This window comes from Ambystoma mexicanum, chromosome 2p, assembly GCF_040938575.1.
Source record: "Ambystoma mexicanum isolate Mex_15411 chromosome 2p, UKY_AmexF1_1, whole genome shotgun sequence".
NCBI classification, from domain to species: Eukaryota; Metazoa; Chordata; class Amphibia; order Caudata; family Ambystomatidae; genus Ambystoma; species Ambystoma mexicanum.
The window spans coordinates 904,662,334-904,689,525 of record NC_090923.1 but is presented as its reverse complement, the minus strand read 5'-3'; the positions used below and the strand labels follow the sequence as shown (position 1 = coordinate 904,689,525).

Below are 27,192 nucleotides of genomic sequence, written 5' to 3'. Positions count from 1 at the left end.
ATGCGATCTGCAAAAAAAACCCCCAAAAAATATAAAATCGGCTCTGCAGGCTTTAATAGCATCTTGGTTCACCAACAGCGCTGATTTATATATCTGTACAGCAGCTGGAGCAAGATCAATGCGCCATTTGCGTTCAGCACGACGGCAGGCTTAGTCAAGAAGCCTAAGAGTAGCGGAGTACCATGGGGCTCAGGGTTTCAAAGGACTAAAGGATGATTTTATAGGGGCCAGAGCATCGGCAGGGTCAGTCATGGCGTTTACCAACGCAGTGCAACGTATGCCTTGTTTTCTGTACTGTTGATATAATAATGTGGTGCTCTGGGGCAGATAGTGCAATGGCATCTCCCTTGCTGGGTCGTAGTCAAGTCCCGGCCTCATGATTTGCTAGGCAGCCACCATGTACGCAGTGAGAGGTGCCTGGGACAAAAAGGGCCAGCGCAAGGGGAGCAACTACTTTTCGTTCTCCCCTTCAGAGGTGTTGCTAGGGGCCGGCTGAGGGGGCTATAGCCCTGGGTCTTTTGGTTGTAGCCCTGGATAGAAGCTCAGGGGTAACAACCAAAAAGTCCATCTTGCCCCCAGTCCCGACAGTCCCAAAATTAGCGCAGCCCCAGATCTTTTTCAGACCTAACACCCCATCTCCCCTTTATGCCCTCACTGGCAGAAGGTAGCGGCGGTTACTCATGAGTGTGCCACGGGTAAAAACGTTACACGAAATAACTTTGATAGTGTGGCTTGGATTAGAAGGATTAGCCGTTTCCGGTCCCACGGCCGCTCCAGGGCTTGGGCTGGCTGGGGAGAGCAGCAAAGCCGTAATTAACGCTACATTTTCACTTGCTTCTACATCTCAAGCTGGGGCACAGGTTCACTGAAGGCACATTTCAATTTATTATGTTAGTCACGCGGAACAAGTAAGTCCAGCTGGAAAAATAATGAGAGACTCATCTGTTGTAGGCAAATTGTTTTTATTAAATTTAAGTTCTTTATACAATGCAATCTTATTCTTTTTTACATATTTATAAACGTATACATTAAAATACTATTTATGGACTGCATGTCCCTCAGCTGCGTTCTAAAACATTTGAAGAAAGTTTTGAATGGAGGTCCTCAGTTTCCCTTCAATTTCGGGATTGGGAAGTACAATCCGCTTCAGGGCCCATTCCACGAGTGCGATAGCACGAGGAGGCAGTGGTTAAAGCTTGGCTGCCCAGTGCGAGGTAACTTGGCTAGGCAGAACGGGGTGTTTGAGGGCTTTAGTTCCCTTTGTGCTGTAACATGACTAGGTGAAGAGACCGAGTGTAATCGTGAGCCGCCTTTGCTGCTTTTGAAACTTGGTCGGGATTAGCAAGCTTGGTTGCCACTTGGGCTCCCACTGCGTGTGTGGACGCTTGCTGACAGATCCGGGTGAGCGCTCACTTGCAGTCCTTCTCTAGCAATAACAATTGGGAAGAGGGTATTTATGGACCTGACTATTGGATTCATAAAGGATTGTGAAACACACCTAGAGGTGCCCTGGGTTCGGAGGCCTTTAGAGGAATGATGCGTCAGATCTAGTTTTCCCTCCATGGGCGTGGTAACGTGGTTGTGATGAGCAGTATTTTGGGGAATGCTTAGGTTTACTTATTTTTTGGGGCTACAGCTGTGTCATCCATCAATCTGTAAACACTTGATAGATGGGCCATGTTCACCAGAACTGTAAAGGGACGAGAGAAACCTACTAGTTGGTTCTCATCATCGGTGGGATAACATGACAACATTTGCTTTAACAAGATTAGTGGAGAACTCTGGCTTGTTGTGGCATCATGACTGGGAGCTCTACACCGGATGCTGTGGCACCAGGATTGTGTTGGACTGGGACATTGGGTAGTTTTGGGCCCCTGTTTCGCAGTGTGGTAACAGTGGTGAAAAAGTGTCCGACAGGCAGCCCCCTCTTACCGCTAGGGTTAGGAATGAGGAAGAAACTGGGCCTGGTCTTGGGGCTCCTGCGAGTGGTCATTTTCACGTGATGGGCAGGTTTAGTGGACCTTCATGATGGCGTATATCTACGTGGTTAAACGGACAAGTGTGTGGCAGCGTGATATTTAGGGACAGGATGCTTCAACGCTTTGTTCCCCTGGGCGTTGACGTAACTGTCAAAGCCATGTGTTTGGGAGGGTGTGGGGATGTGGAGGCAGGAGGAAGGAAGCCCTTTGATGACACTTTGTGGGTTCCCATGACTGGAAATAAACAGGCTAGCAGGGCACTTGGGTAGCATTGTGTGGAAGCGTGACTGGAGAGAAGAGCTTCCGGGGTCTCCTGGGACTCCTTCCTTAGGTCAAGCTGCATGGACAGGGGATCTTAGCAATGGCTCCTCCCTCTGAGAGGTGCATCATCCCCTGGTCTATTCTCCACCAGAGTCACAAAGGGCGTACTGCACTTGGCTGGGAGGAAGTGGATCCCCAGCTGCCATGTTGATCCACCATATTGAGCGAACAGACACAGATGTGGAAAAGAAAGCCATGAACGGTAAGGCATTGAACCAACTGCAAGAACAAAGTTCCACTGGAAAAATCGATTTCTAAAACCTGAATCCATGCTAGCTACAGTATAGGGCAATTGTTTCTACAATTAGGTTTGAAAGAAAAATAACTCCAGGGAAATTGACCAAAACCATCCCACCCCCTTCCCAGCCACCCTAACCAACCATGCAGAATGCCCTGCTGCACAGTGACGACACCTTCCTTCTCCAGCAGATGGAATCTTTCTAACAGAATGAATAAGGCCAAACCAAGTATTCTCGTTTAGGAGGCAGGGCCTCCATACAGAAGCTAGAGCTCTTAATGTTTACATCTAAATACAAATCATGGACAAAGGATACAAAAAAAAATTGTTATGCAAGAAAAACATAGCCATCATTATACATTTTGCATTAATACCAATGCAATTTGGATGACATCTGTTCTTGAAGGCTGATTCAAGTACAGTGTAAGTGCCAAGAGAGGGACAGGCATCAGGGGGTCATGGTTTTCAAGAAGAACAGGACTACATTGAGAAGCAAATAAAATGTCTCCGCCTTTTGTGAGACTCATGAAGTTCTCTCCTTATGGTTCCAAACATCTAGAAGTCTATCTACCTTCTCTTTGGGACTCTTCATCTGTTTTCTAGCTGGTCTTCTGGTCGGTTTCATTTTTCCTCCTAACTTTATAGCTGATCCAACTTCTAATCTTCCACAACAATCATTTCTTCCTCTATCCCTCCATGGTTCCCCAGTCACTCGTCCATCCTTCATAGCTTCTGGTTTCAAGCCTGCAATGCTCCCTGCTATGCTCCCCATCCCACTAGGGTGTACGGTTCCTTCGGGTTTTAGCTCATCCTGTAACCCCATAGTTTGTTATCTCCAGACCCTCTTCTGCTCTTAGACCAGTTTTCCTGTCAGATTTTGCCTCAACCGCCTTCAATCTCAATGATCTTGCTTTTGCCACCCCACATTTCTCTTGGTGCCCCTCCAATTCTGCTAAGTTTTGCAAATTACTGCCATGCACCTCGTTAGACTTTTTGCAACGCCTCTGTACTCTTTTCCTCAATTTGGAATACTTCCTGTACCTCCCACCCCCATGGCTGTATCCTGTATTGATTTCCTGGCTCTTGGAGGGGTCTTCCTTGCTCTTTCTCTGGTTCCCACTTTATCCAATGCCCTTTGCAGCGACTCCTCTGCTGTACAGTACAACGTTCCTTCCATTTGACTCTTTCAGGTCCTCGCACGCAGCCTTTTGCGACCCTGCATCGACTGCCCTTCATAACTAGTCATCCAATGAAGTTTCACCCGTTGTTTCCTTTTCCTCAAGACACTGTCCTATCCTCCTCCGCCTTATCGATCAACCTTTATTGCCCCGCCACAAGACTGCATTTTCGTTCTCCGTCATGCACTGTTCTTTGCCTCTCCTACTTCATGAACTCTTTCCTTTATCATCTTTCTTTTGCCACTTATTTCCTTTTCTCTGCATCTGCAATGTAATCATTTTCCCCATGAACTTGCTTCATATTAGAACCCTCCCATCCTCCCTCCCACTGGCTTGGTCTCAGCCTCTTCATACATCTTTCTTTTGTTTCTCATCTGTCTTTCCTTGGCTCCACATCACTATTTTGTCAATCTCTTTCCTCTCATTCTCATCTACCTCTTGATTGTCTTTGCCTGCACCCCTTTGTGTACCCCCATGCTTCTTTCCCTGCAGATCAACATTCTGTCTCTTCTGCTCTACTTCCAGCTCTCTCCTTTGTCAATTTCTAGTATCAATGTTCCTTTCCCCAGTTGCATGCTCTTGCTTGGCCCCAGTTTCTTTCCTTCCCCACCCATTGGCCACTTTGCCTTGCATCTCTTCATGCTCTATCTTGTTTCTGCTTCTCATCAGCCATTTTCCTTTGCTTCTCATCAGCAAATTGTATCTGCTTTTCCTTGGCTTCTTCGTCTTGTTTTCCCAAAACCTCGTTCCTTTGAATCTCTGCAGCCACTATTTGTCCTTCCTTCATCTCCTTCATTTGGATCTCACCTACCGGTTGCCCTGGTTTCACCTCTGACACTTTCATTTGCTTCCCACAAGTCTCTTGTGTTCCTTTCTCCTCCACACCTTTCCGTTGCTTTTCCTCTGCACCACTGCTATGCTTTTTATCTACACAATTCCTTTGTTTCTCCACAGCACCATTGCTTTTACTCTCCACAGCACCTTGCCATGTTCTCTCCGCAGCATCTTTCCTTTGCTTCTCCACACTTTCTTTTTGTAGCTTCTCCTCTGCATCTTGCTTTAGCGTGTCAGCTTCTTGCCTTAGTTTCTCCTCAGCCTCTTGCCTTAGCTTCTCCTGTGAATCTTGCTTTAGTTTTTCATCAGCTTCTTTTCTTTGTCCATCTTCAGGCTCCTTCCCTTGCTTATGATCAGTTTCTATCTCCTCCACATTAGACTCTTTTTGACTCTCAACCTCGTTCCTTTCATTCCCCACAGCTTGACCAGTCTCCTTATGCTCAAGATCCACCCATTCTTTCCACTTCTTCCTGATGCCCCCCTTTGTTATTTTCTTCCTTTTGCCTCTTCTCCTTCTTCGTTTTGTTGCATTCGCCTTCCTTTGTGTCTGCCCCACTCTTCTACTTTGCTTTTCATCAGCTTCCTTCCTTTTTTCCTCCACAGTCACTACCTGTTGCTGCTCCTCAGCTTCTTCCCTTTGCTTGTTATCCGCTTCTTTCATTAGCATCTCCTCTCGTTCTTGCTTTTGCTGTTCCAGAAAATCAGTCCCTTTTTTCTCCTTTTCTCTTTGTCTCTTTACATCCTCTTTCCTTTGGCTTATTTTAGTCTCTTTAATTTGCTCTTTCACAGCCTTTTTTCTTGGATGTCGATCTTTTGTTTGCTTTTCCAGATATGCTTTTAATTGCTGTACTTCTGTTTCTTTCCTTTGCTTCTCAGCCTCCTTTCCTTGGCCCTCCTTAGCCTCTTTCTTATACTTTTCCTCATGATTTTTAATTTGTTTATCCTTGCCCTCGTCCCTTTGCTTCTCATGCAATTCTTTTTGCTTTTCCTCTATTCCTTTTCTTGGCATCTCCACAGACTTTTCATTTGCTTTCACCTCAGCCTCTTTCTTTCCTTTGAGCTCAGCTTCAGGTCTCTCCTTCAGAAAGGCATCTTTCCATTGCCTCCCCTTGGCTGCTTTAATTGTCTTCTCCACTGTCTCTTTCTTTTGCTTCTCCTCATAGTTTTGCTTCCCTTCATGGTCCCTATTTTGTTTCTCTTCAGTTTCCCTCTTCGGTTTCTCATTCCTTTGCTTCTCCTCAGCATTTTTCATTTGGTACTTCTGAGTTGCTTTCAGTTGCTTCTCCTGTGGTACTTTCCCTTGCTTCTCCCCAGTCTCATTTTTCAATTCAGTCGCCTTTATATCTTCGTCACTTTCTTTGATTAGGAATTCACCAGACACAATGCTCTGCTCCTCTTTCTTCTTTTCTGCCATTTCTAGCTGCTCTACGTCTCTCTCTTTTTGTTCTTTATCTTCATTTTCATTCGCCTGAGCAACTTCCATTTCATTGTTCTCAGCCTCTTTCCTCGGTTTTTGTTCATTCCCTGCCTTCTCCTTATGCTCCCTCTTTTGTTCATCCTCTTTAACTGGCAGCTTTTGCGCATCTCTTCTTTGGATCTCCACAGACATTTGTATCAGTCTTTTGCCAGATGCGGTCTGTTGCTTCGCATCTGCATCTTCCCTTTGCTTCTCTTCATTCCCTTTCCTTGGACCCGGAGTACATGTTCCTTCCTCTTCCGTTTCTTTCGTTTGATATTCGCCAGACACATTCCTTTGCCTTCCCTCAATCCGTTTTCCTTGGGCCACCACTGACTCTTCCCTTTGCTGCTCAGTCACTTGCCTCTGCTTTGAATGCGTCTTTTTCCATGTTTTCTCCACAGTCACGCCACTTCCCCCTCCCAGAGCCACTTTCCTTTCCTCATCAGCCTCTTTCCTCAATTTTTCCTCTTCAATTTTCCTTTGCTTGTTCAGATGTTTGCTCTTTTCTTTATCCTCTTCAACATGCCCCTCTTTTCTTTGTTTCTCCCCAGCCTCTTCCGTTTCGTTTTTGATAGATGCTTTCTGTTGCTTCTCCTTCTCCTCTTTCCTTTCCTCTCCCTCAGCCCATTTGCTTGCCTCCTTAGTTTCTTTCATTTGCATTTCACCAGACACAATATTTTGTTCCTCCTCAGTACCTTTTATTTTGATCACTATTGCCTCTTCTCTTAGCTCTTCCACTGGCTCCTTCCATTTATTCTCCTTTGCCTCTTTCCTTTCCTCCTTCTCAGCCATTTTCCTTAACTTCTGCTCAGCATCTTTCCTCTCTTCTTCCTCTTCCATTTGCTTCTCCTGATGCGTTCCATTTTTTTGATCCTCTTCAACTGGTCTTTCCTCTTCCTCTTTTCTTTGGTTTTCTTCAGTCTCTTTCAGTAGCTTTATCCCAGATGCCCCATCTTGCTTTTCCTCAGTCTCTCTCCTTTTTTCCACTTCCGCCCATTTTCCTTTCTCCTCAGTTTCTTTTGTTTGATCTTTAACAGACACTATCTTTTGTTTCTCCTCAATCTCTTTTCTTTGAATCACTGCTGCCTCTTCCCTGTACTTCTTGATCTCTTCTCGTTGCTCTGGATCTGTCAATTTCCATTCTTCCTCAATCTTCCTTTCTCTCACCTCAGGGTCTTTCCTTTCCTTCTCTTCAGCCACTTTCCTTTCCTCAGTCACCCGCCTTTCCCATTGCTGTTTCTTTTGGTTCCCCTCAACCACTTTCATGTTCTTTTTACTAGATACTAAACTATGCCTTTCCACAACACCTTTCCTTTGGACCTCTGCTGCCTCTTCCTTTTGCTCTCCCGTTGTCTCTTTCCACACATTCTCTTCAACCTCTTTCCTGTCCTTCTTCTCATCCACATTCCTTTCCTTCTCATGATTCGATTTCCTTTCTGTCTCTTCACCCACTTCTCTTTGCTTTTCCTCACACCCTTGCTTTTGCCTTTTCTCAGTATCTGCCCCTTTCCTTTGCTTACCCTCAGTCTCCTCAATGTTGCCGCCTGGCTCTTTCCTTTCCTTCTGATCAGATACTTTAATGTGCGTCTCCTCTTTATGTTGCTTTTTCTGACTATCAGATTGTTTTATCCCTTCTCTACTTTGCTTTTCAGCATCTTTCATTGGCTTTTCATCAGTCACCTTCCTATGCTTCTTCACAGTCCCTTGCCTATTATTCTCCTCTGTCTCTTGCTTCTCAATCTCTTTCTTTAGCTTATCTTCGTTCTCTTTGTTTTGTTTCTGTTCAATCTCCCTCTTCCAGTTCAAATTCATTTGTTTCTCCTCAGGCTTTTCTATTGGCCGTTCATGCACATATTTAAATTGCTCTGCTCCTGGTAATTTTCTCAAATTCCCATCAGTAGCTTTCTTCGCCTCAGTCCCCTTACTTGCCTCCTCAGCTTCTCCCATTGCATTTCCATCAGTCACTATCCCTTCCTTCTCCTCAGTTCTTCTCCATTGGGTCTCTGCAGACTCTCCTCTTTGCTTCTGCTCCAGCAATTCTATTTGCTCTACCCCTTTCACTTTCAACTCTTTCTCATTAGTCTCCATCTCTGTAACTTTATTTTCCTCCGCATCTGCTACACATTCCTTTCCATCACACCCTTGTTTTTCCTCTTCACCTTCTCCTAGCATCACCCGATGACCTCTCTTTTCTTTATCCAGCTCTATCGATCTCTCCTCTGTCTGTTGGGTCTCATCGCATTGCACCCCTTTCCTTTCCTTCTCCATAGACACGGCCCCGTCTTTCTCAGTCACAGCCTTCTCCTTAGTCTCTTTACTCTGTTTTTCCCCTTCACCTTTCCTTTGTTTCTTCTGATAGTCGCTCATTTGTTGATCATGCACAATTAGGTATTCAGCGTTCAATTGCTTGTCCTCACCCACTTTCATATGCTTCTCAGTCTCTTTTCGTTGCTTCACTATTTCTTGAACCCTGTCTTTTAATTGATTTTCACCACACACTATCCTATTCTCATCTTCAGTCTCTTTTCTTTGGGTCACCACAGCTTTTCCCCTTTGCTTTACCCCCATCTCTTCCCATTGCTGTAGCTCGGGTTCTTTCAATTCTCTCTCTTCAGGCTCTTTCATTTCCTCCTCCTCAGCCACTTTTCTTTCCTTCTCAAACTCTTTCCTCTGTTTTTTCTCTTCACCTTTACTTTGATTCTCTTGATACTCACTCATTTGTTTGTTGGACTCAATTTTCTGCTCATCTCTCCATTGCGTCCTCTCATCCCCTTTCATTTGCATCTCAGTCTCTTTGCAGAGCAAGGGGACATGGCCGAGTTGAGACAATGCAATTTCGTTTATGTTGTTGTTACCAGAGACTATCCTTTGTTTCTCCTCAACCCGTTCTGTTTGCTCTACCTCTGGTTCTTTCCATTCTTTTGCCTTAGTCTGTTTAATTTCCTCCTCCTCTGGCATATTATTTTCCTTCTCCCCATCCCCTTTTTTCTGATTTATTTGTTTATTCTCTTCCTTCTCCCTTTTACTTTGGTTCTCTGTGACCCCTTTGCTTTGCTCTGTTGTGTTACTTTCCTTCTCAACAGCTGCTTTTCTTCCCTGCTCAGCCTCTTTGCTTTTCTTCTCCCCAGCCAATTTCCTTTCCTTGTCCACTTTTCTTTGTATCTCAGCCATAATCCTTTCCTTCTCAGCCACTTGCTTTACCTTAGCCTCTTTCCTCTTATTTTGCTCTTTCTTTTGCATCTCCTGATGTTCACTAATTTTGCCATCCTGTTTTAATTGCCTCTCTTTTTCCTCATTATTTTGGTAAACATCATTCTCTTGAAAGTGGTTTTCATGGGATGCTATGCTTTGCTTAGCCTCACTCTCATTCTTTTGCTCACTCTCATTCTTTTGGTTTTCGTCTGTTATTTTCATTAGATTTTCACCAGATCCTGTTTCTTTCTCAACTGCTTTCCTTTGGCTTCTTGCCTCATCTTCCCTATGCTTTTCCTTAACCTCTTCCCCGGTGTCCTTTCTTTCCTTCTCATTAGTCTCTTTAAACTCCTTATCTGTCTCTTTCTTTTGCTTCTCAGCCTCTTTCCTTTCTTTTGCATGTACGTTTGGTTCCTCTTCATTAGCCCTGGTCCTTTTCTTCTCCCTCTCCTCCCTTTGGTTTCCATCACACTCTTTAGTTTGCTTCTCCTCTGCCTGCATTTGTTTCTCTGGCTCTTTCCTTTGATTTTCATCAGTTTCTTTCATTAGTGTGAACACACTCCCCCGCTCTTGGTTTTCCTGATCAGACTCTCTTTTCTCACCCTCTTCAAGTTGCTTTTCAACAATTTCTTGATCTTTCCTGTGCTTCTCCACATGAGCTTCCTTTTGCCCGTCTTTGGTGCCTTTCTTTGGCTTCCGCTCCGCCATTTCCCCAGGTTTCTCCTTGTTTTCCTTCTTTTGTTGATCCTCAGCCTCTTTCTTTTGTTCCTGCTTTGTCTCTTTACTTAACCACAGCTCAACCTCTGCACTTTCCTTCAGATCAGCATTTCCCCTTTGTTTCCGTTCAGCCTCTTCCAGTGTCTTCTCTAGAAAATCCTTGCTTTGCTTCTCCTCTTGAACACTGTTCTGTTTCTGTTTTCTTTGTTTCTCATCAGCCTGTTCCCCTTGCCTCTCCTGGGCTGCTTTCAGTTGCTTCCCTTCTGGCTTTTTCCTTTGCTTCGTAGTTCCTCGTTTCACTTCAGGCAATTTTCCTTCATTCTCAGTTACTTTAAGTTGCTTTTCATCAGCCACTATCCTTTGCTTCTCAACCCTTTCTGTCAATACTGCCTCATCACTTTCAACATCTTCCCTTTGGTTTCTGTTTGTCACTTTGCAGTCTTTCCCCAAATTCTCTTCCTTTAGCTTTTCCCATGCCTCTTTGTTCAATTTTTCCCCTTCCCTTTGCTTCCCCTGATACTCTCTCTCATGTTTATCCTCTTCTATTTGACACTCTTTTTTCGCAATCTGTTGGCTCTCCTCAATGTTTTGTATTTGCTTTTCACTTGATGGTATGATTTGTTTCTCCTCCTCCTTCGTTTGCGTCTCATCTGTCCCCTTCCTTTCTTTTACCTCGGCTACTTTTCTTTCCCCAGTTTCTTTCATTTTCTTTTCACCAGTAGCTTCCCTTTCCTCGTCCTCAACCCCTTTCCTTTGCTGCCTCTCCCTCAATTCTTTCGCCTCTGTCTCTTTCCTTTCCTTTTCATCAGCCACTTTCCATGCCTTTAGCTCAACATCTTTCCTCTGTTTTTCCTCTTCCTTACTCATTTCATCCTCCTTATTCTCAGTCTTTTGGTTATACTTTTCCATTTGAAATTCCTCATCTTTTGTTTCACTCTCACTAGTCTCTTCACTTTGCTTTCCCTCTGCCTTTTCCCATTCTTCCTCCTCACTCTCTTTGTGCTCCTTCTCAGTTTCCTCCATTAGCTTTTTCCTGAGATCTCTGTTTTGTTCAACCTCCTCAATTTTTCTCTTTTCTTCTACTATACTTTCCTCCTCAGTCGCTCCAATTTTCTTCTCCTTGCACACTTCACTTTGCATCCTAACAGTCTCTTTCCCTTGCGTCTCCTCTGTAATGTTGATGTGCTTCTCTGTGGGGTATTTCACCTCAGATCCTTTCCTTTGATTATTTCCAATCTCTTGTATTTTCTTTTCCTCCTCTATTTTCTCCTCCATCTCTTCCACTCCCTCCAGCTCAGCCTGCTTCCTTTGCTTCTCCTCAGCATCGTTCCTTGTAATCTCTTTCCATTCAGTCGCTTTCCTTTCTTTCTCTTGTGGTCTTTCCCTTTCCTCAGCTTCTTTCCTTTCCCCCTCTTTTGCCTCTTTCCCTTCTTTCTCAGAAACCCCTTCCCTTTCCGCCTCAGTCTTTTGCCTCAATTTTTCCTGTCCCCTTTTACTTAGGAAAAACATGAGAGAGAGCATAAGGTGGAACACTCTCATTTTCTTCTCTTCAGCTCGTTTCATTTGCTTTTCAGCCTCTATCTTTGGATTCTCACTGACCTCTGTCCTTTGTTTTTCCTGGTTCTCATCCTTTTGCTTCTCATATACTTTCCATTCTTTTGCCTCAGTTTTAATTCTTTCCTTCTCGCTGTTTTTCCTCTGCTGGTTCTCAGCATCTTTCCTTAGCCCCTCATCATGTTTGCTTTCTTTTCCCTCAATCTCTTCCTTTTCTCTCTCTTCAGTGTTCTTCCCAGCCTCCTCCTCAGGCCCTTCACTATTCTCCTCAACAACCTCATTCATCTGTTTCTCGGTCTTCATTTGCCTCTCCTCTTGCTCTCTCTTTTGTCCAATCTCTTCCATTTGTCTTTTAACAGGCTCTTTCCTTTCCTCCTGCTTACCCTCTTCGATAAGGGCTTCCTCTGTTTTCTTCCCTTGTGTCTTTCTCTGCTCTTGACTTTGTTCCCATTCCCCAGTTTTCTTCTCTTCCAGTTGCTTCTCCTCAGCCCTTTTCACTTTCTTCTCCTCCTCACATTCCTTGATTTGCTTATCCTCAGGGTCTTTAATGTGCATGCCCTTAGCCCCTCTCCTTATTTTCTCCTCAGTCTTTTTGATTTCTTTCTTCTCTGCTGCTTTCTGTTCCAACTCATAAGTCACTTTCCGTTGCATTTCCTCAGCCTCTTTCCTCTCTTTCTCTTCCTCTTTCTGTTGCTTCTCCCACTGCTCATTGAATTGCTTCTCTTGTTCTTTCTGTTGCTGTTCTTCAGTCACTTGCTTTTGTTTTTCTTCATACTCTTTCTTTTGTTTCTGTTCTGCCTCTTTTCTTTCCTTCTCGTGATTCTCTTGCCTTTGCTTCTCCTCTGCTTTCTTCCTCTCTATATATTCATCCTCTTTGCTGTCTTCCTCAGCCCATTTCCTCTCACCTTTGCATGGTACTTTTATTTTGCCTTCCTTAATTTCTCTCTCACAAATCTCACCACTTTCATTCTCCTCGGGCAGTGTCACTTCCTCCTCACAACGCTCCCTCTTTTGTACATCCATTTCCATATGCATCTTCTCTTCATCTTGTTTTTCTGCAATCCCTTTTATTTGCTCCTGCTCTGACACCTGCCACTGCTTATTCTGGACCAGTTGCCTTTGCTTGGTCCCAATTGTCTGATAACATTCCTTCTCCTCAGGCTCTTTCCTTTCCTCCTTCTCAGTATGCCCTTCCACCTCTTTCCTGCCCCCCTCATCAGCCATCCTCCTCTCCCCTTTAACAGCCTCTATTCTTTCTTCGCCCTCACTTGGTTTACTTCTTTCCCCCTTACTCTTTCCATTTTCCATCTCCCCTGTATCCTTCCTGTGCCTCTCATCCGCTCCCCTTTGCTTCTCCTGTTGCACTCTTGTTTGCGAGTCCTGCACTGTACGCTGCTCTTCATTTCCCCTTTCCTTTTTCTCAGCCTTTGCCCCATTCTGGTGAAACCTTTTCCACTGCTTTGCCTCAGCCTCCCCCCCGTTCTGATCCCCAGTATCTCTCATTGCCTTCTCACCAGAAGCTTTCCTTTCCTTCTCCAAAGGTGCTTTCCTGGGTTTCTCCTCCTTCACTTGCCTTTGCTTCTCCCAATGCTCTCTCTTTTGTACATCCACTTCCATTTGCCCTTTCTCTTCCTCTTTCCTTTGTTTCTCCTCAGTCTCTTTCATTTGCTCCATTTCAGCCCCCTCATTTAGCTTCCTGACCTCTTCCCTTTGCCTTTTCCCCTCTTCCCTTCTCTTCATCCCCTCCATCTCTTTACATACCTGCCCAGCCTCGTTCAGTGGCTTGTTCTCAGCCTCTTTCCTTACTTTCCCCTCAGTCTCTTTCATTTCTTTCTCCTCAGCTGCTTTCTTTTTCATCTCATAAGTCACTTCCCGTTCCTTTTCCTCAGCCTCTTTCCTCTCTTTTATCTCTTTCTCTGGCTTCTCCTGATGCTCTTTGAATTGCCTCTCTGGATGCTCTTTGGATTGCTTCTCTGGTTCTTTCTGTTGCAGTTCTTCATTCTCTTGCTTTTGTTTTTCCTCATACTTGCTCTTTTGTTTCTGCTCTGCCTCTTTTCTTTCCTTCTCATGATTCTCTGTCCTTTGGTTCCCCTCTGCTTTTATCCTTTCCATATCTTCAGCCTCTTTGCTTTCTTTCTCCTCAGCCCATTTCCTTTCCCCTTTGCAGGGCTCTTTTCTTTTACCTTCCTTAATTTTTCTCACACAAATCTCATCACTTTCATTGTCCCCAGGCCCTGTCATTTCCTCCTCACAATTCTCTCCCTTTTGTTTATCCATTCCCGTATGCCTCTCCTCTTCCTTTTGTTTTTCTGCATTCTCTTGTATTTGCTCATGCTCTGGCACCTGCCATTGCATATTCTGGACCAGTTGCTTTGGCTTGGTCCCAACTGTCTTTTTACATTCCTTCTCCTCTCTATATTTGGTTTCCTTCCCTGCAGTATGCCCCCTCCCCACCTTCTCATACTCTTCCCTTTCCTTCACCACAGCTTCTTCAATACATTTGTCATCTTCATCTATCTTTTGCTTATTCTGATGGTCCGCGTTTTGTGTACCCTGTTCTGTTTGCCTCTGCCCATCCTCTTTTCCTTGGTTCTCCTCAACTGCTTTACTTTCCTTCTCCTCATTCACCGTCTTGCCCTTACCCATTGCATCTTTTTGATTTTCCTTGGCCCCTTCCTTTTGTTTCTCATCTGTTGCTTTCCTTTCCTTTACCTCAACCACATTTATTTCTTTGTCCTTGTCCTCATTACTTTGCTTCTCATGTGCTTGGATCATTTCCCTTTCCTCAGCCTCTTTCAATTTCTGATAAGTCTCTTTCTGTTCCTTTTCTTCAGTGTCGCTCCTTTCCTCATTATATGATGTGCTCTTTATTACCGGTGCGTCCATCGGTTTATTCTCCTCATTCACTCGCTCATTCTCTTCCTTTTGTTTATCCTCTGTCCCTTTCCCTTCATTTAGCTTATCTTTTCTTTTCTCCAGCTTCACCTCCTTCATTTGATTTTCAGCTTCATTCATTTGCTCTATAGCCACCATGGTTGGCTTCTCCTTGGCTGCTTCTTTTTGCTTCTCCTCAACCTTTTCTGTTTGGTTCTGCTCCGTTTGTTTGTTTTCCTTCTCAGATACTTTACTCTGCTTCTCAGCCTCTTTCCTGTCCCCCTCATCGGCCATCCTCATCTTCCCTTCAACATCCCCAGCCCTTTCTTTACCCTCACGTTCATTACTTCTTTCACCCTTACTCTTTCCATTTTCCTTCTCCCCTGTATCCTTCCTGTCCCAATCCTCCTTCCTTTGCTTCTCCTGTCCTACTCTTGTTTGTGAATGTTCCACTGTATTCTTCTCCTCATTTCCCCTTTCCTTTTTCTCAGCCTCTTCCCCAACCTGGTCCAACATTTCCCCCGGCTTTTCCTTAGCCTCTCCCTTGTCCTGATCCCCAGAATCTCCCATTGCCGTCGCCCCAGTCTCTTTCCTTGCCTTCTCCCCAGAAGCTTTCCTTTGCTTCTCCACAGGTGCCTTCCTGGGTTTCTCTTCCTCCACTTGCCTTTGCTTCTGCCAATGCTCTATCTTTTGTGCATCCATTCCCATTTGTCTCTTCTCTTCCTCGTGCCTTTCTTTCTCCTCAGCTTCTTTACTTCGCTTCTGCTCAGTCTCTTTCCTTTGCTCTGTTTGAGCCTCATTTAGCTTCTTCGTGACCTCTTCCCTTTGCGTTTCCCTCTCTTCCTCTAACTTCTTCCTCTCAATCTCTTTATATACCTGCCCAGCCCCATTCATTGGCTTGTCCTCAGCTGCTTTTCTCTGCCTCTGCTCATCCTCTTGACCTTTTTTCCCATCAGCCTCCTCCCTTTCCTTCGTCTGGGGCTTTTTCATCTGCTTCTCCTCAGTCTCATTCCTTTCCTCCTCCTTAACCTTTTTTCTTTGTTTCTCCTCAACCTCTTCTTGCTCCTTTCCTTCAGCCTCTTTACTTGCCTTCTCAGCCTGTTCAGTTTTCCTCCCCTCATCAGCTTGTTTCCTTTTCTTCTCCTCAGTCTCTTCCCCCTGGTTTTCCTCAGTTCCTTTTCTCTCCTTCTCTTCTGTCTTTTGCCTTTCACCCTCTCTCCTTTGGTAGTCCTCATACACTTTCATCTCCTCTAACACTTTTGATTGCTTCTCAGTATCTTTCCTTTGCCTCACCTGTTCTTTCTTTTCCTTTTCCAAATTATGACCCTGGTCCTTTATTCCTTCTTGTTCTTTTTGATTGCGTGGCCTGCCTTCAGCATGGCTCCATTCATCTTTCTGCTCTGTTGCCCATTTAGCAACACCACTTTGCACCTCATTTTTCTTTACCATTGAGTCATTGGTTTTCCACCCTCTATCTTTTTGCTGCTGTCCATTCGATAGTCTTTGTAGTCCTGCACCATTTCCAGATTTTCTGGCAGGCTTAACCTTGCGTGGTGTTATGAACCTTCTGTCACGAACCTGCACCTAGTACAAATACAGAAATGTTATGTTCAGTCAATACTCAGATTTAAACAGGCATTATTTATGTTATATTAGCATTCTTTATATGTAAACCCCAACATTTGATTTGTTATGGCCTCTTGGTGCTGAAGGTTGCATGGTTTATTAACTGGGAAACCTGGAGAAAATGATGTGGGCAGAGAGGATGGTTGTTCGGTTTGATTAGTCTAACAGGAAAGGGTGGAAAACCAATGACTCAATGGTCAAAGCAGAAACTAGAGCTATGCAATGTCTCTAATGTGCTGAATGTTGGGGAGGGTCTGAGGTGCCAAGCATGAAAGGTTGAGTGTGGTGATGATTGTAGTACTCGATTGTGGCACAGTAGGGTCTTAAATAGATGCTGGGCCATCCAGGGTTTTAATGATCATCATAACCATCGCAAGGAGCCCATTTCAGAGGAGAAATTAAGTGGCAGAAACGAAGGAGAGAACATACAGTCAGAGATGTAGTGTAATCCAGAGGTCAATCAGGTAGCTATCAGCAGGGCTTGCTCTTGGGGGAATCATGACAGCTCTAAGGCTGCTGCAGTGCTTCTAAGGTCCCTCGTTTGACCATATCTGTTCAGTCTAGGTTTCTGTGGAGCAAGAGAGATGTAGTTGTGAAGAGGAGGTGGATCCATGGACTGGCTGCTGCATTTTACGCGTTAGAGTTTAACTGCTAAGACATGGACTTTAAAGGCTTTCACAGTATAGTCATTTGTAGGCTTTCCAGCACAGATCTAATGTTTTGGCAAAATTGGTGGACTTGGAACTTATTACTGGTCTTTATGGAGATTGCCCAGACAGTGCTTGGGCCCGAAATATCATGGAGAACACATTGGGCCCAATCTATAAAAAGGGGCCACCCCTGCTGCCTTCAAGCTTGCCTTTATTGCTTTATTAGATGCTACAGCTAAGATGTTTGCAATATGTCTTTTGTAGTGTTTGATTAAGCAGTCATTCTCTTTTGCATTTTTCACAAAGTGGGTTTACAGTTTGCCTGGCCTGGTATCTGCTAGTATCTAGGGCAGCCACTACACATGGCTTAACAAAATAGACAGAGGACGTTCGGTTAGAGGGTTTAGTTAAAGGTTTTACCCTGTGTGAGAGTTTACAAAGGAAAAGGTGATGCTGTTTCAGGTGCTATAATGGGCGAACTGGGTAAGTGTTAAATTAAGTTTCTGAAAGTGTCAACTTGTACCCCTCCATTAGGAGGTTTAAAACGAGAGTGCTCTCATATCATTGAATAGATGTTTAAAGTTTGCTGATTGCTTTGCTCGAACAAAAATGAGCAGCACTCTCTACAGGATCAAAACAAATAATCCGGATTTGCATATCTTCGTACAACCATTTCTTCCTTTATTAGGTAAAAATCAGGGAAAGATTCACGGCACACAAAATTCAAAACAGAAACCATCATAATGCGGTTGTCCCAAAGTGTAGCAAATAGTTTTGCGGAGGCGTTTATGCATTTCGCGGCTGACTTGCCACTTGTTCACAACATATATATGTATATCCTAAGATCCATCGACTTTGGGAACATTCTATAGCAGATCATTTTAATTCTTTTGACGCAGATGTAGAACATATTTTTCTAAAGATGCTTTCTGACCTATGCATCCCAACACTGGAAGCAAATTCATTCAACAATTTGAAAGTTCTAAAGTGTAAAGACAATGAACATTCATTGAACAGGCACACAGTCTAAACCGCTAGATGGATTTGCTTCAAGTATCATATTTGCTAAGAAGGTGGCTTCCAGTGTGCTGAAAGAGGGAAAGAAAGATTGGTATTACAAATGCTTTACTGCTATGGTTACATATAACTGTATGGTGTTTTGACGCTAGAGCCAATAATAAAACAATGTCAAGAAAAAGGTAGTGCCAGTAGCACAGATGGGGCCTTTATCTGGCATTCATTTTTAACGTGGCAAGCACAGTTTCTAGAAAAGAGCCAGTGGCCTTAATGAGGCAGGAATTGGTAATCTACTCCTACTACATACACTGGTACATACTTGAATTTGTTCTCTATCCATAAAAGTGTAGAGGAGCAGCTGAATGCCTCTGCAGGAAGTCCCGCCCCAATTCTTCTTATATGATGCAAACCAGAAATCGCAAAATGCACGACACCAGTGATGGTGCCTATTCCACAGAGATTTCGAGAAAAGGTACCCATTGAGAAAAACCTATATGATGTATCGCCGCAGAGATTAACATTTCTTGGAGGAGATCCCCAAAGGAATATGAAGATGAGAGAAAAAGAGGCTGGTGACGTCACAAGAAATGAGCGTGACGCACTGAGAAGAATGGTCGAAGAAGAGGATGCATAGACCTCATAGAATCTGAGGACGAAGTAAAGAATCGAGTAAACGTTCATATGCAGTATGAAGACTGCACGTGTGAAGAGCACTGCAGAAATTGCAAGCCGTTTTATAACTGTACAGATGCAGCAACGCAAGTAGAGTAAGTAATCTTAAATGCTAGCTATACGTAGTGAATAGACGGCGGTGCCACCATTATATAGAATCTGGACATCGGTCTCACACATTTAGTAAGCTCAGACCCGCAAAGAAAGAATGATGGGAAAGCTGTGATGTATTGAGAAAGCAGCCAAAGATCGAGGAAAGGCCTGAAATAGCAGTCTGGCCTGGTATCAAATATGGAGCGACCAAGAACCGGTTATTTATCCTTGAAGAACAGTGAACGTGAGAAGATGAATTAGCCCTTGTTAAGGTGCAAGAAAGAACACCATGAGTGCCAAGTTTATTAATTCAAGACAATTATACGCTGCAAAGCAGGCCGAAATTCAGTCTCCGGTCCCGTGAGTCTAGGGTGGAAATAGGAGTTGGGCGTACAGAGATGAACTGTGCCCGATGAACTGTGCCCTACCTATAACGCCTATGCCCCCTTCACGCCACTCCCCTGTACATTACCTTAGCCCCAGCATGCTACTCTGCCTGACTGCGATCATGTTCCCTTTCTGTGTCATGCAAAGTAACATACCCTGCACTGGCAACAGTTACCTAGCCTATAATAATGGTTTAGTCAGACCCGCCTGCCCAAGACACCACCCGATCACCTGCCCTACACCATTCCTGCCCACCACACCAGCCTTCCCCCCGGATACCAAGTCCGCCCTTCCCACCCATAGACATGCACACGTTCCGCATGTCGCAGCTAACACACACCTAGCTGTCTATAAGCAGAACCCCATCAACACGAGAGCATCTTGCCCTACCATTGACTACAACACCTCTACATTAGCTAACCCAACCAACTCCCGTAACACTACCCTCATCCCCTCCGATCGGAATTCGAGACTTGGCGCTAGAACCCACTACAGACCTAGCAAAGGCCCTACCAAATCACTCAATAAGATCAACCCTCACACTGTAACACCCATCAACACTATCCATCCCAGTCTTAAAGGAGCTCTCCTAAATGTCAGATCATTAGTCGCCCATGCCTCAGAAGTCGCTGACATCATTCTAACAAACAACCTGGACTTCCTTGCGGTAACCGAAACATGGCTGCACGATGCTGCAGGTCCATCTCTTACCCTAGCCATACCTGATAACTACACCATCCTTAGAGCAGATAGACCGAACGCTCGAGGTGGCGGCGTAGCTATCATCTTTAAGACCACGCTTGACATCAGACTATCCTCTGCTCCCCCACTCAAATCCTGTGAACACATTACAGTCAAATTTCAAACCTCCCCTAAAAGTACTATTACGCTGCACTTAATTTACCGACCCCCGGGCCCTCCTGGCTCATTTGAGGAAGACATCACTTCACTAGTTGCTGAAAGTTCCAAACCATCAGCACAATTGATTATACTCGGAGACTTTAACCTTGGGTTTAACGACCCCCTAGACACCCCAGCCACTGCCCTGGCCATGGCATTAGAGGAGCATGGCCTCCAACAACTTTGCTCCAAACCTACCCACTCGAAAGGCAGAATCCTTGACTGGATAACTACCCTTAACTGCAACATTACTACGAAAGATCCCACACAACTTATCTGGACTGACCACCACCTCCTCCCGTTTGACATTCTTACCAGCAACTCAGCACATAAAAGGCCTATCATGGCACCTGCCTGCCCTACTAGGAAAAAGAGCAATATCACAGCGGAAGCCCTAATACCTCTGGTGATCCCTACTTTAAACGCACTACCCGCCACAATGGACTTGAACCAACTGGTCAACGCCTACAATGAGTCCATGGCCAAAGCCATTGACATCATTGCCCCACTGAAACTGCGCAAAGGAATACCCAAAGCGCACCTGAACACATGGTTCACCCCGGAGCTCAAAACCCTGCGTCAACAAAAAAACAAACTTGAAGCACTCTGGAAATCAGTGCCTTCTATAAATAACAGAACCAATCTCACCAACATCTCCACCCTCTACAAAAATGAGATTATACGGGCCAAGAAAGAATCTCTCAATACTAGGATCTCCCAGGCAAGCTCCAGTACTAAGGAGCTCTTTAACATACTAAAGGAATTAGAAAACCCCATTACCCCCACTGACTCTTGCACTAAGGATAAACCCTGGTGCACAGGGATCCAGAATGCCCTAGCTAACAAAATCTCAGGGCTCCAAACTAAAATCAACAACAAACGACAACAACTCACTCTCGATCCCACCTCCTTCCCCACGCCCCCTCCATCTACTGCCACTAATTCAGGCTTCACCTTCAAAAAGGTATCCATATTGGAGGTTCAGAAAATTATAGCATCCCTCAAACCATCGAATTGCAAGGGGGACAGCTGCCCCGCACAGATCATAAAAGATGCAGCTAGGGATCTCTCCCCATTTATCACCAAATTAATAAACCTGTCCTTCGCCAACAACATGGTCCCCAGCAATCTGAAACAGTCCTGGGTCCTACCGCTACTAAAAAAAACTACTCTCAACCCTGACATCCCCACGAATTACAGACCCATTACCACCGTCCCATTCCTACTAAAAATCTTGGATAGAGTGGCTTATTTACAAATCCAGGACTACCTTGAGGCCAATCACCTACTAGGAACTCGCCAATCTGGCTTCAGACCACAACACGGGACAGAAACGGCCCTTGTTGATCTCAAATGCCAGATAGACGAACTCAAAGACAAAAACAAGGCTGCCATCCTTCTACTCCTTGACCTCTCCGCTGCCTTTGACCTGGTCGACCATAAAATCCTGTGCAACCATTTATCTCTGGCAGCACACTTCTCCCACTCTGCAGTCACATGGATCCAATCTTTCCTGGACAACAGAACCATGCGGGTCTTCTCCCCCCTAGCAGCGGCTGACCCCATCCCCATCACCTGCGGTGTCCCACAAGGATCCTGTGTCTCACCTACCCTTTACAATATTTTCACCAAGCCCTTATTCGACAAGCTGGACAATCTGGGTGTCACCTATACTAACTACGCAGATGACACCCAGATACTCCTCACCTTATCAGGCAACTACAACAAGGACGCCAAATGGATCAATGAAGTCTTTTCCATCATTCAGGCATGGATGGCCACACATGGCCTATGCCTGAATGATGACAAGACTGAATTGCTTCTTGTCGGCTCACCGAACACTATCAGTAAACTCTGTCCCGGCTACACTAGCTTCACTATTGACGGTAACACCATACCCATTGCCAAGAGCGTAAAAACCCTCGGCTTCTACCTAGACACGAACATCAACCTAGCTAAACAAATCAACATGACCGCCTCAGCCACTGCCTACACCGGTAAACTTATCAGGGCCTGCAGACCACTGATCTCCCCTAGCAACTGTCTCATCCTAGCCAGAGCACTCATTCAATCTAAACTGGATTACTGTAATAGCCTCTATGTAGGTGCCAACAAAACAGTAATCAATAAATTGCAAGTTTTACAAAATAACGCACTCCGTGCCGCCCTCAATATTCCTAGAAGGGAACACATCTCCGCCACCAGAACTGCCTGCAAATGGTTGTCCATCCAACAGAAAATTGATTTGAAAACCATATGCCTTACTTACAAAGCCCTCAATCATCTTGCCCCACCCTACCTCTCGAACAAATTTACACTAAGACAGAACACTAGAACCACCAGATCGTCCAACTCATTACAACTAACAGTTCCCAAATACTCCCTCAAAAGAGCCGGAGGATCCAGCTTCCCAACCTTGGCATCACAACTCTGGAATTCCATCCCACTGGATATTAAATCCACACCTACTTTCCAACCTTTCAGAACCAAGGTCATTTCCTGGTTAACCAACAAATAACTGTCCTACCACATATGTATGCACTCCGAATGTCCAATTTTATGTATATTGTTTGAATACTATTATCTATGCCCTATCAACACTGTACTATTGTCTTTTACCTGTAACCTGATGTTCAAAGCGCATATATACCCCCGGGTCAAGAGCGCTATATAAATAAATAAACAAACAAACAAACTATGATAAGAGTGTGCCTATACTCCCTTTTATTCTCAGGAGCAATGATACTTTGCAAGGACAAGTTTAAAGACAATCTGAATGGCAGACGGCATGAGCGACGAGATGTTGGGCTAATTGGGTGGGGAGACAGGGTCAAGTCCACCCACTGACACATGGGGTACCAGTTTACATACTGCTAGTGAGCCGAATGTTCCAGAAGGGTACAAGCGTGCCAACCAATTGTAGAGGGCCATATAACGAAGGGCCTTATAGTTTGATAGCCAATGGTGTACCATGTATCTAGTAACTGATGAAGATGACTTGCACTAGGGGTGAGCATACTTTTTCCACCTGACTGTAGAGACCCAAGCACAACCCGATCCCTTAAAGAAAGTATACTTAGATGCTCCCCTTAAGCCAATCACAACCCCCCCATAGGTTTTTCTCAGTTTGACACGTAGTATAACGTCACATATGACAAGTTTTTGCTATAAAAGTATACTTTTTTATAAAATGCGTTGAAATAATGCTGTGCGACATCCGTGGCACCTCCCCGTTTTAGGCAATTGAAAATAAAACAGTCGGGAAACACTTTTTGCCAAATTCCTGAGTCGGTGTTATTATTTGGTTTAAGAGTTATTCTGCATCTCATCCTGAGTATGACGTATGATATTTTAATTTATATCACGCTTGTACACCAGTATTTCGAGCGCAAACAGGCAAAAGGGAGGGGAACAAGGGAGAACAAAAAGAAAACAGCAATCTTACTAGGCCAGTGACATTTAAGAAAGCGCAAGTGCATGGAAAAGGGAAAAGGGGAGAAAGTGCATGGAAGGGGGAGGGGAGTGGAGAGTGCCGAACAGAGGAGAGAACAGAATAAAGTAAATAAATGAATAAATAAGGGCAAAAAACCATGTTAGTACGGCCAGCAAGTGGCAGGTGAAAGTTAGTCAGATAAGGGATATCTGATAAGTGATATCTGATAAGTGCAGAAGAAAAGTGGGAGGGGGACTGTATGGGTACAGATACAGAACCCCAGTGCAAGGGGTGGCCCGGAGGCAGTGCAGGAGGGTGGCAGGGTGAGCAGGTACCTGGACCCAGGTAACAGAGGGTGGCCAGGTGCATGATTGCCAAGAGAAGAAACAGATCAACAGGGGAGAAGAAGGGAAAAGGCAGAGGCAAAGAGAAACGTCTTGAGGTGCTTCCGGTACTAGAGATGGTTTTCATCAAGTTTCAAGGTGGCCGGGAGGCTGTTCCAGAGGGAGGCCCCATCTGAAGAAAGAGATCTACCACCAGCTCTTTTTTTGCAAAATGACTAACCCTGAGGGACCTTAGAGGTAGAGGAGTGAAGGGCTCGAGGAGGGTGGTATCTACGGAGGGATAGTTGAAGGTATTTTGGAACCAGGCCCCAGAAAGCCTTGTGGACAATGCAGAGGGTTTTAACTGTAATCCTTGCATCCACTGGGAGCCAATGAAGGGATTTCAGGGCTGGAGAGATATGATCCCAGGGCTTGAGGCCAAGGACAATTAGCTGTAGAGGGCGGAGAGAGGAGGCAGGTCGATTCAGAAAGAGGCTGTTACAATGATCAAGTCTGGAGAGAACCAAAAATTGGGAGACAGTGAGCTTTTGAGGGAAAGAGAGGAAAGGCAGAGTGCCTCTGTGGAGGCACAATAAGAAGTTTGACTTTTTGGAGACTTCAGAGATGTGTGAGGAGAAGGAAAGTGTGGAATCAAAGATAACCCCGAAGTTCTTAGCCATGCAGGTGGGGGTAGGAGGAGGGCCAAGGGAGGCCAGCCAGAGAGTGAGAGGGAAGGATGGAGATGGTGTACCAATGAGAAAGATATCTGTCTTGTTGGCATTTAGGCAAAGATCATTGGCGGCACACCAATTTTGAATGGCGAGTAGACAAATCAGAGATGAGGGAAGGGGAGGAGGTTGAAGAAAGCCTGAAAATGAGTTGGGCGTCAGCATAGCACTGGAAAGTTGGGCAGAAAATGGAGGTGCAGTAGGGAAGAGATGCCAGGTATTGGTTGAAAAGCCAGGGTGAGAGGTTAGACCCGTGGGGGACACCATAGGTGGAGAGGGAGATAGAAGATGGGAAGGACCCAAGTTGTACCTGGGAGGATCGATCAGAAAGAAAAAAGAGGTCAGCCAGGCCAGAGCCTGATCAGTGATACCCAGGTTGTCACGGAGACGATTGAGCAGGGTGGTATGGTTGACTGTGTCAAACACAGAGGAGAGATCAAGTAGGATGAGGACAGAGGGAATTCTAGAGTCAAGGTTGGAGGGAAGGTCTTCACAAATGTTTAGGAGAGCAGTTTGCATGCTTCTGACAGCTCTGAAGCCAGATTGACGGTCTTGGAGGGAGCCAACAGAGTCGGAATGAAGATTTAGCTGGGAGATGGCCAGCTTTTCCAGTAGCGTATCCAAAAAGGGAATGATGGAAATTGGGCAATAGTTTGCTGGACATGAAGGATGAGCAGTGGATTTCATGAGGAGAGGATGCACAAGGGAGTGCTTAAGAGGGGAGGGGAAAGAGCCAGAGGCAAAGGAGAGGTTACAGAAATTGGCAAGGGCCGGAGCAAGGGTGTCGATGTGGTCCTTCATGGTGTTGGAGGAACAGGGATGGACCTGTTTGATGAGGTTTTCAAAGATCAGACTTGACTAGCTACCTCATTGGGGGAGAAAAGAGGAAAGGAGGAGAAAGGGGGGGGGCTGATGGGGGTTAGCCAGCCGAGAAGGAGAGGAAGGTGAGGGAGAACAGGATGTCCTGGGTTTTAGAGATAAAGTGAGAGGCGAGGGCATTACAAAGAGCCCGAGAGGAGAGAGGAGGGTTGGAGACTGCAGCATGGTTGGCCGAATTGTTAGATGCCGCCGAGAGGCGGGCTTGTATGTGGGCTCTCTTAGAGCGGACAGCGAGTCGGTATTGCCTTTGGAGCAGGCGGCAGGCCAGTTTGTCAGAGGAAGAGCAAGAAGCCCTCCATTTCCGCTCAGCCGCACTACACTTATGCTTGAGTGTAGCTAGGTCAGAGTTGTACCAAGAATTGCACTTGGCTTTGGACTTCAAACGGATCCTCATGACAGGGGCCACATTGTCGAGAGTAGCAGAAATAGATGAGTAGAGAAGGGAGATGGATGTGTTAGGGTGTGAGGCAGCCAGGGGTGGAGGAGGGGGGAGAAGGTTGCAGCGAAGGCCTCGACTGACACACTTCATGGGCCCGATATTCGAGAAGGTGGGTGACAGTCTTGGAGAGAGCTTGGTTTGGGGGGAGGAGATGGAGAGATAAGAGGAGAGGAGGCAGTGATCACTCCAGGAGAGAGGAGTGGTAAGCGGGGGGTAGAGAGAGGGAGGCCGGAGGAGATGAAGACATCAAATCTGTGACCAGCAGAGTGGGTCGGGTCGGAGGGAAAGAGAGGGAGAATGAATCACAGAGGTCGCGAAAGAGTGCAGATGAGGGACAGGTAGAATCAAGATGGAAGATGAGGTCACCCAGGAGGAGGAGTTGAGTGGTTGAGGCCAAGAGGGAGGAGGAGCAATCAGCCCACTCTGAGAGAAAAGGGGATTACTGATTTAAGCGCCCCCTAAGGGTTCAAAATTCTTGATGCTAAAGTTGGCAAGCCTGACTGGAACCTAAGAGGCGCAGTGATGGCTAAAAGAGAATTTATATTCTTGTGTTCTTGGGGTTAGTGGACTTGGCAGATGGCCATCGATGTAAAGCAGTTCCTGTAGCAGGGAGTGGCATTACAGGTGTTTAAGAGGGCGGTGAAAGAGTTGAAAAACTATTGGCTGGAGCTGAAGCCTAAATCTATTGCAGGGCAGCCACGATGTTCGACTAAGGAAGTCATGCCTACTTATTTAGGCTGTCCCCCTAATGTGGCAGTAAACCGATATGACACGCTTTACAGGTTTAATCTATTGTTGACAATGGAAGAGATTGGTGCTATGAACCATGAGAAGACAAAAACATTCATAACCAAGAAGTAAAAGTCTCCCACATTGCCTCCACATCCCTCTTCCTCAACCAAATACATACTACTTTAGAGGCTCCCTTACTACCCATTGTGAGAAACCTGAGGGTAGTCCCAGCAGCATATTTCGAGAGTCCCTTTTTCAGGTGGCCAAGAAAGGGGTGGCTCTCTCTTATCCCAACCCTGAAGGCAGACGAGCAGGGAAAGATCACCTGGGTAGGGGAATCTGGGGTTATGCTCAGGAGAATGCCCAAAGCAAGATGCAGTATGCTACACAGGAAGAAGAAGAGGAGGAGGAGTGTGAGATCCCGGAGACCTTTATGGACTGTGCCACATCTGCCCCCCTTCCTACCATTGAATCTCTCTTGCCCAAATCCTCAGACCCCTCTGTATATAACTAATCCCATAAACTCCCATAAGATCTCAAACCCATTTGCACCCCAGGATTATCTACCCCAGAATTCCTGTTTTCCTGTGTTCCAAGCAAGCCCAGGCATTCTTTTCCACATCCCTTTGGATATTCTGTCCCAAACACTCAGTTTTCCCTGACAACAAACTACGGTGCCCACAATTCCCTCCATTCATTTCACAATCCCAGTTATTTGTGTTTGCTTCACAAACCCTACCAATCCGGTCCCTCTGATTATCATTTTCCAAACTCCCAATCAAATGTAACCAACAACTACAATTCCCACAAACCCTCCTGCTTATTTCACAAAACCTCCAAAACCTACCCTCCTGAGATCACCAATACAAGGTTCATAATGCCATGACACCTCTTTACCCTCCTAGCCCGCAGAACACACCGACACTCTACTGCTTCCCTTTTCCGGCAAATACTTTCTCCCAACAAA

The 27,192-nt window shown here is 45.3% G+C and overlaps 1 protein-coding gene across 2 annotated transcripts in view; it reads right to left on the bottom strand.

The window, feature by feature from the left end:
* Nucleotides 1–945: 945 nt before the first annotated feature.
* LOC138566892 (titin homolog) overlaps nt 946–27,192 on the bottom strand; it is a 635,448-nt gene continuing 609,201 nt past the window's right edge. For both annotated transcript variants that reach the window (XM_069644618.1, XM_069644619.1), the window contains exon 18: nt 946–15,930. In XM_069644618.1, the coding sequence (XP_069500719.1) occupies nt 4,354–15,930 (11,577 nt within the window). In that variant the 3' untranslated portion in view covers nt 946–4,353. The remainder of the gene's footprint in view (nt 15,931–27,192) is intronic.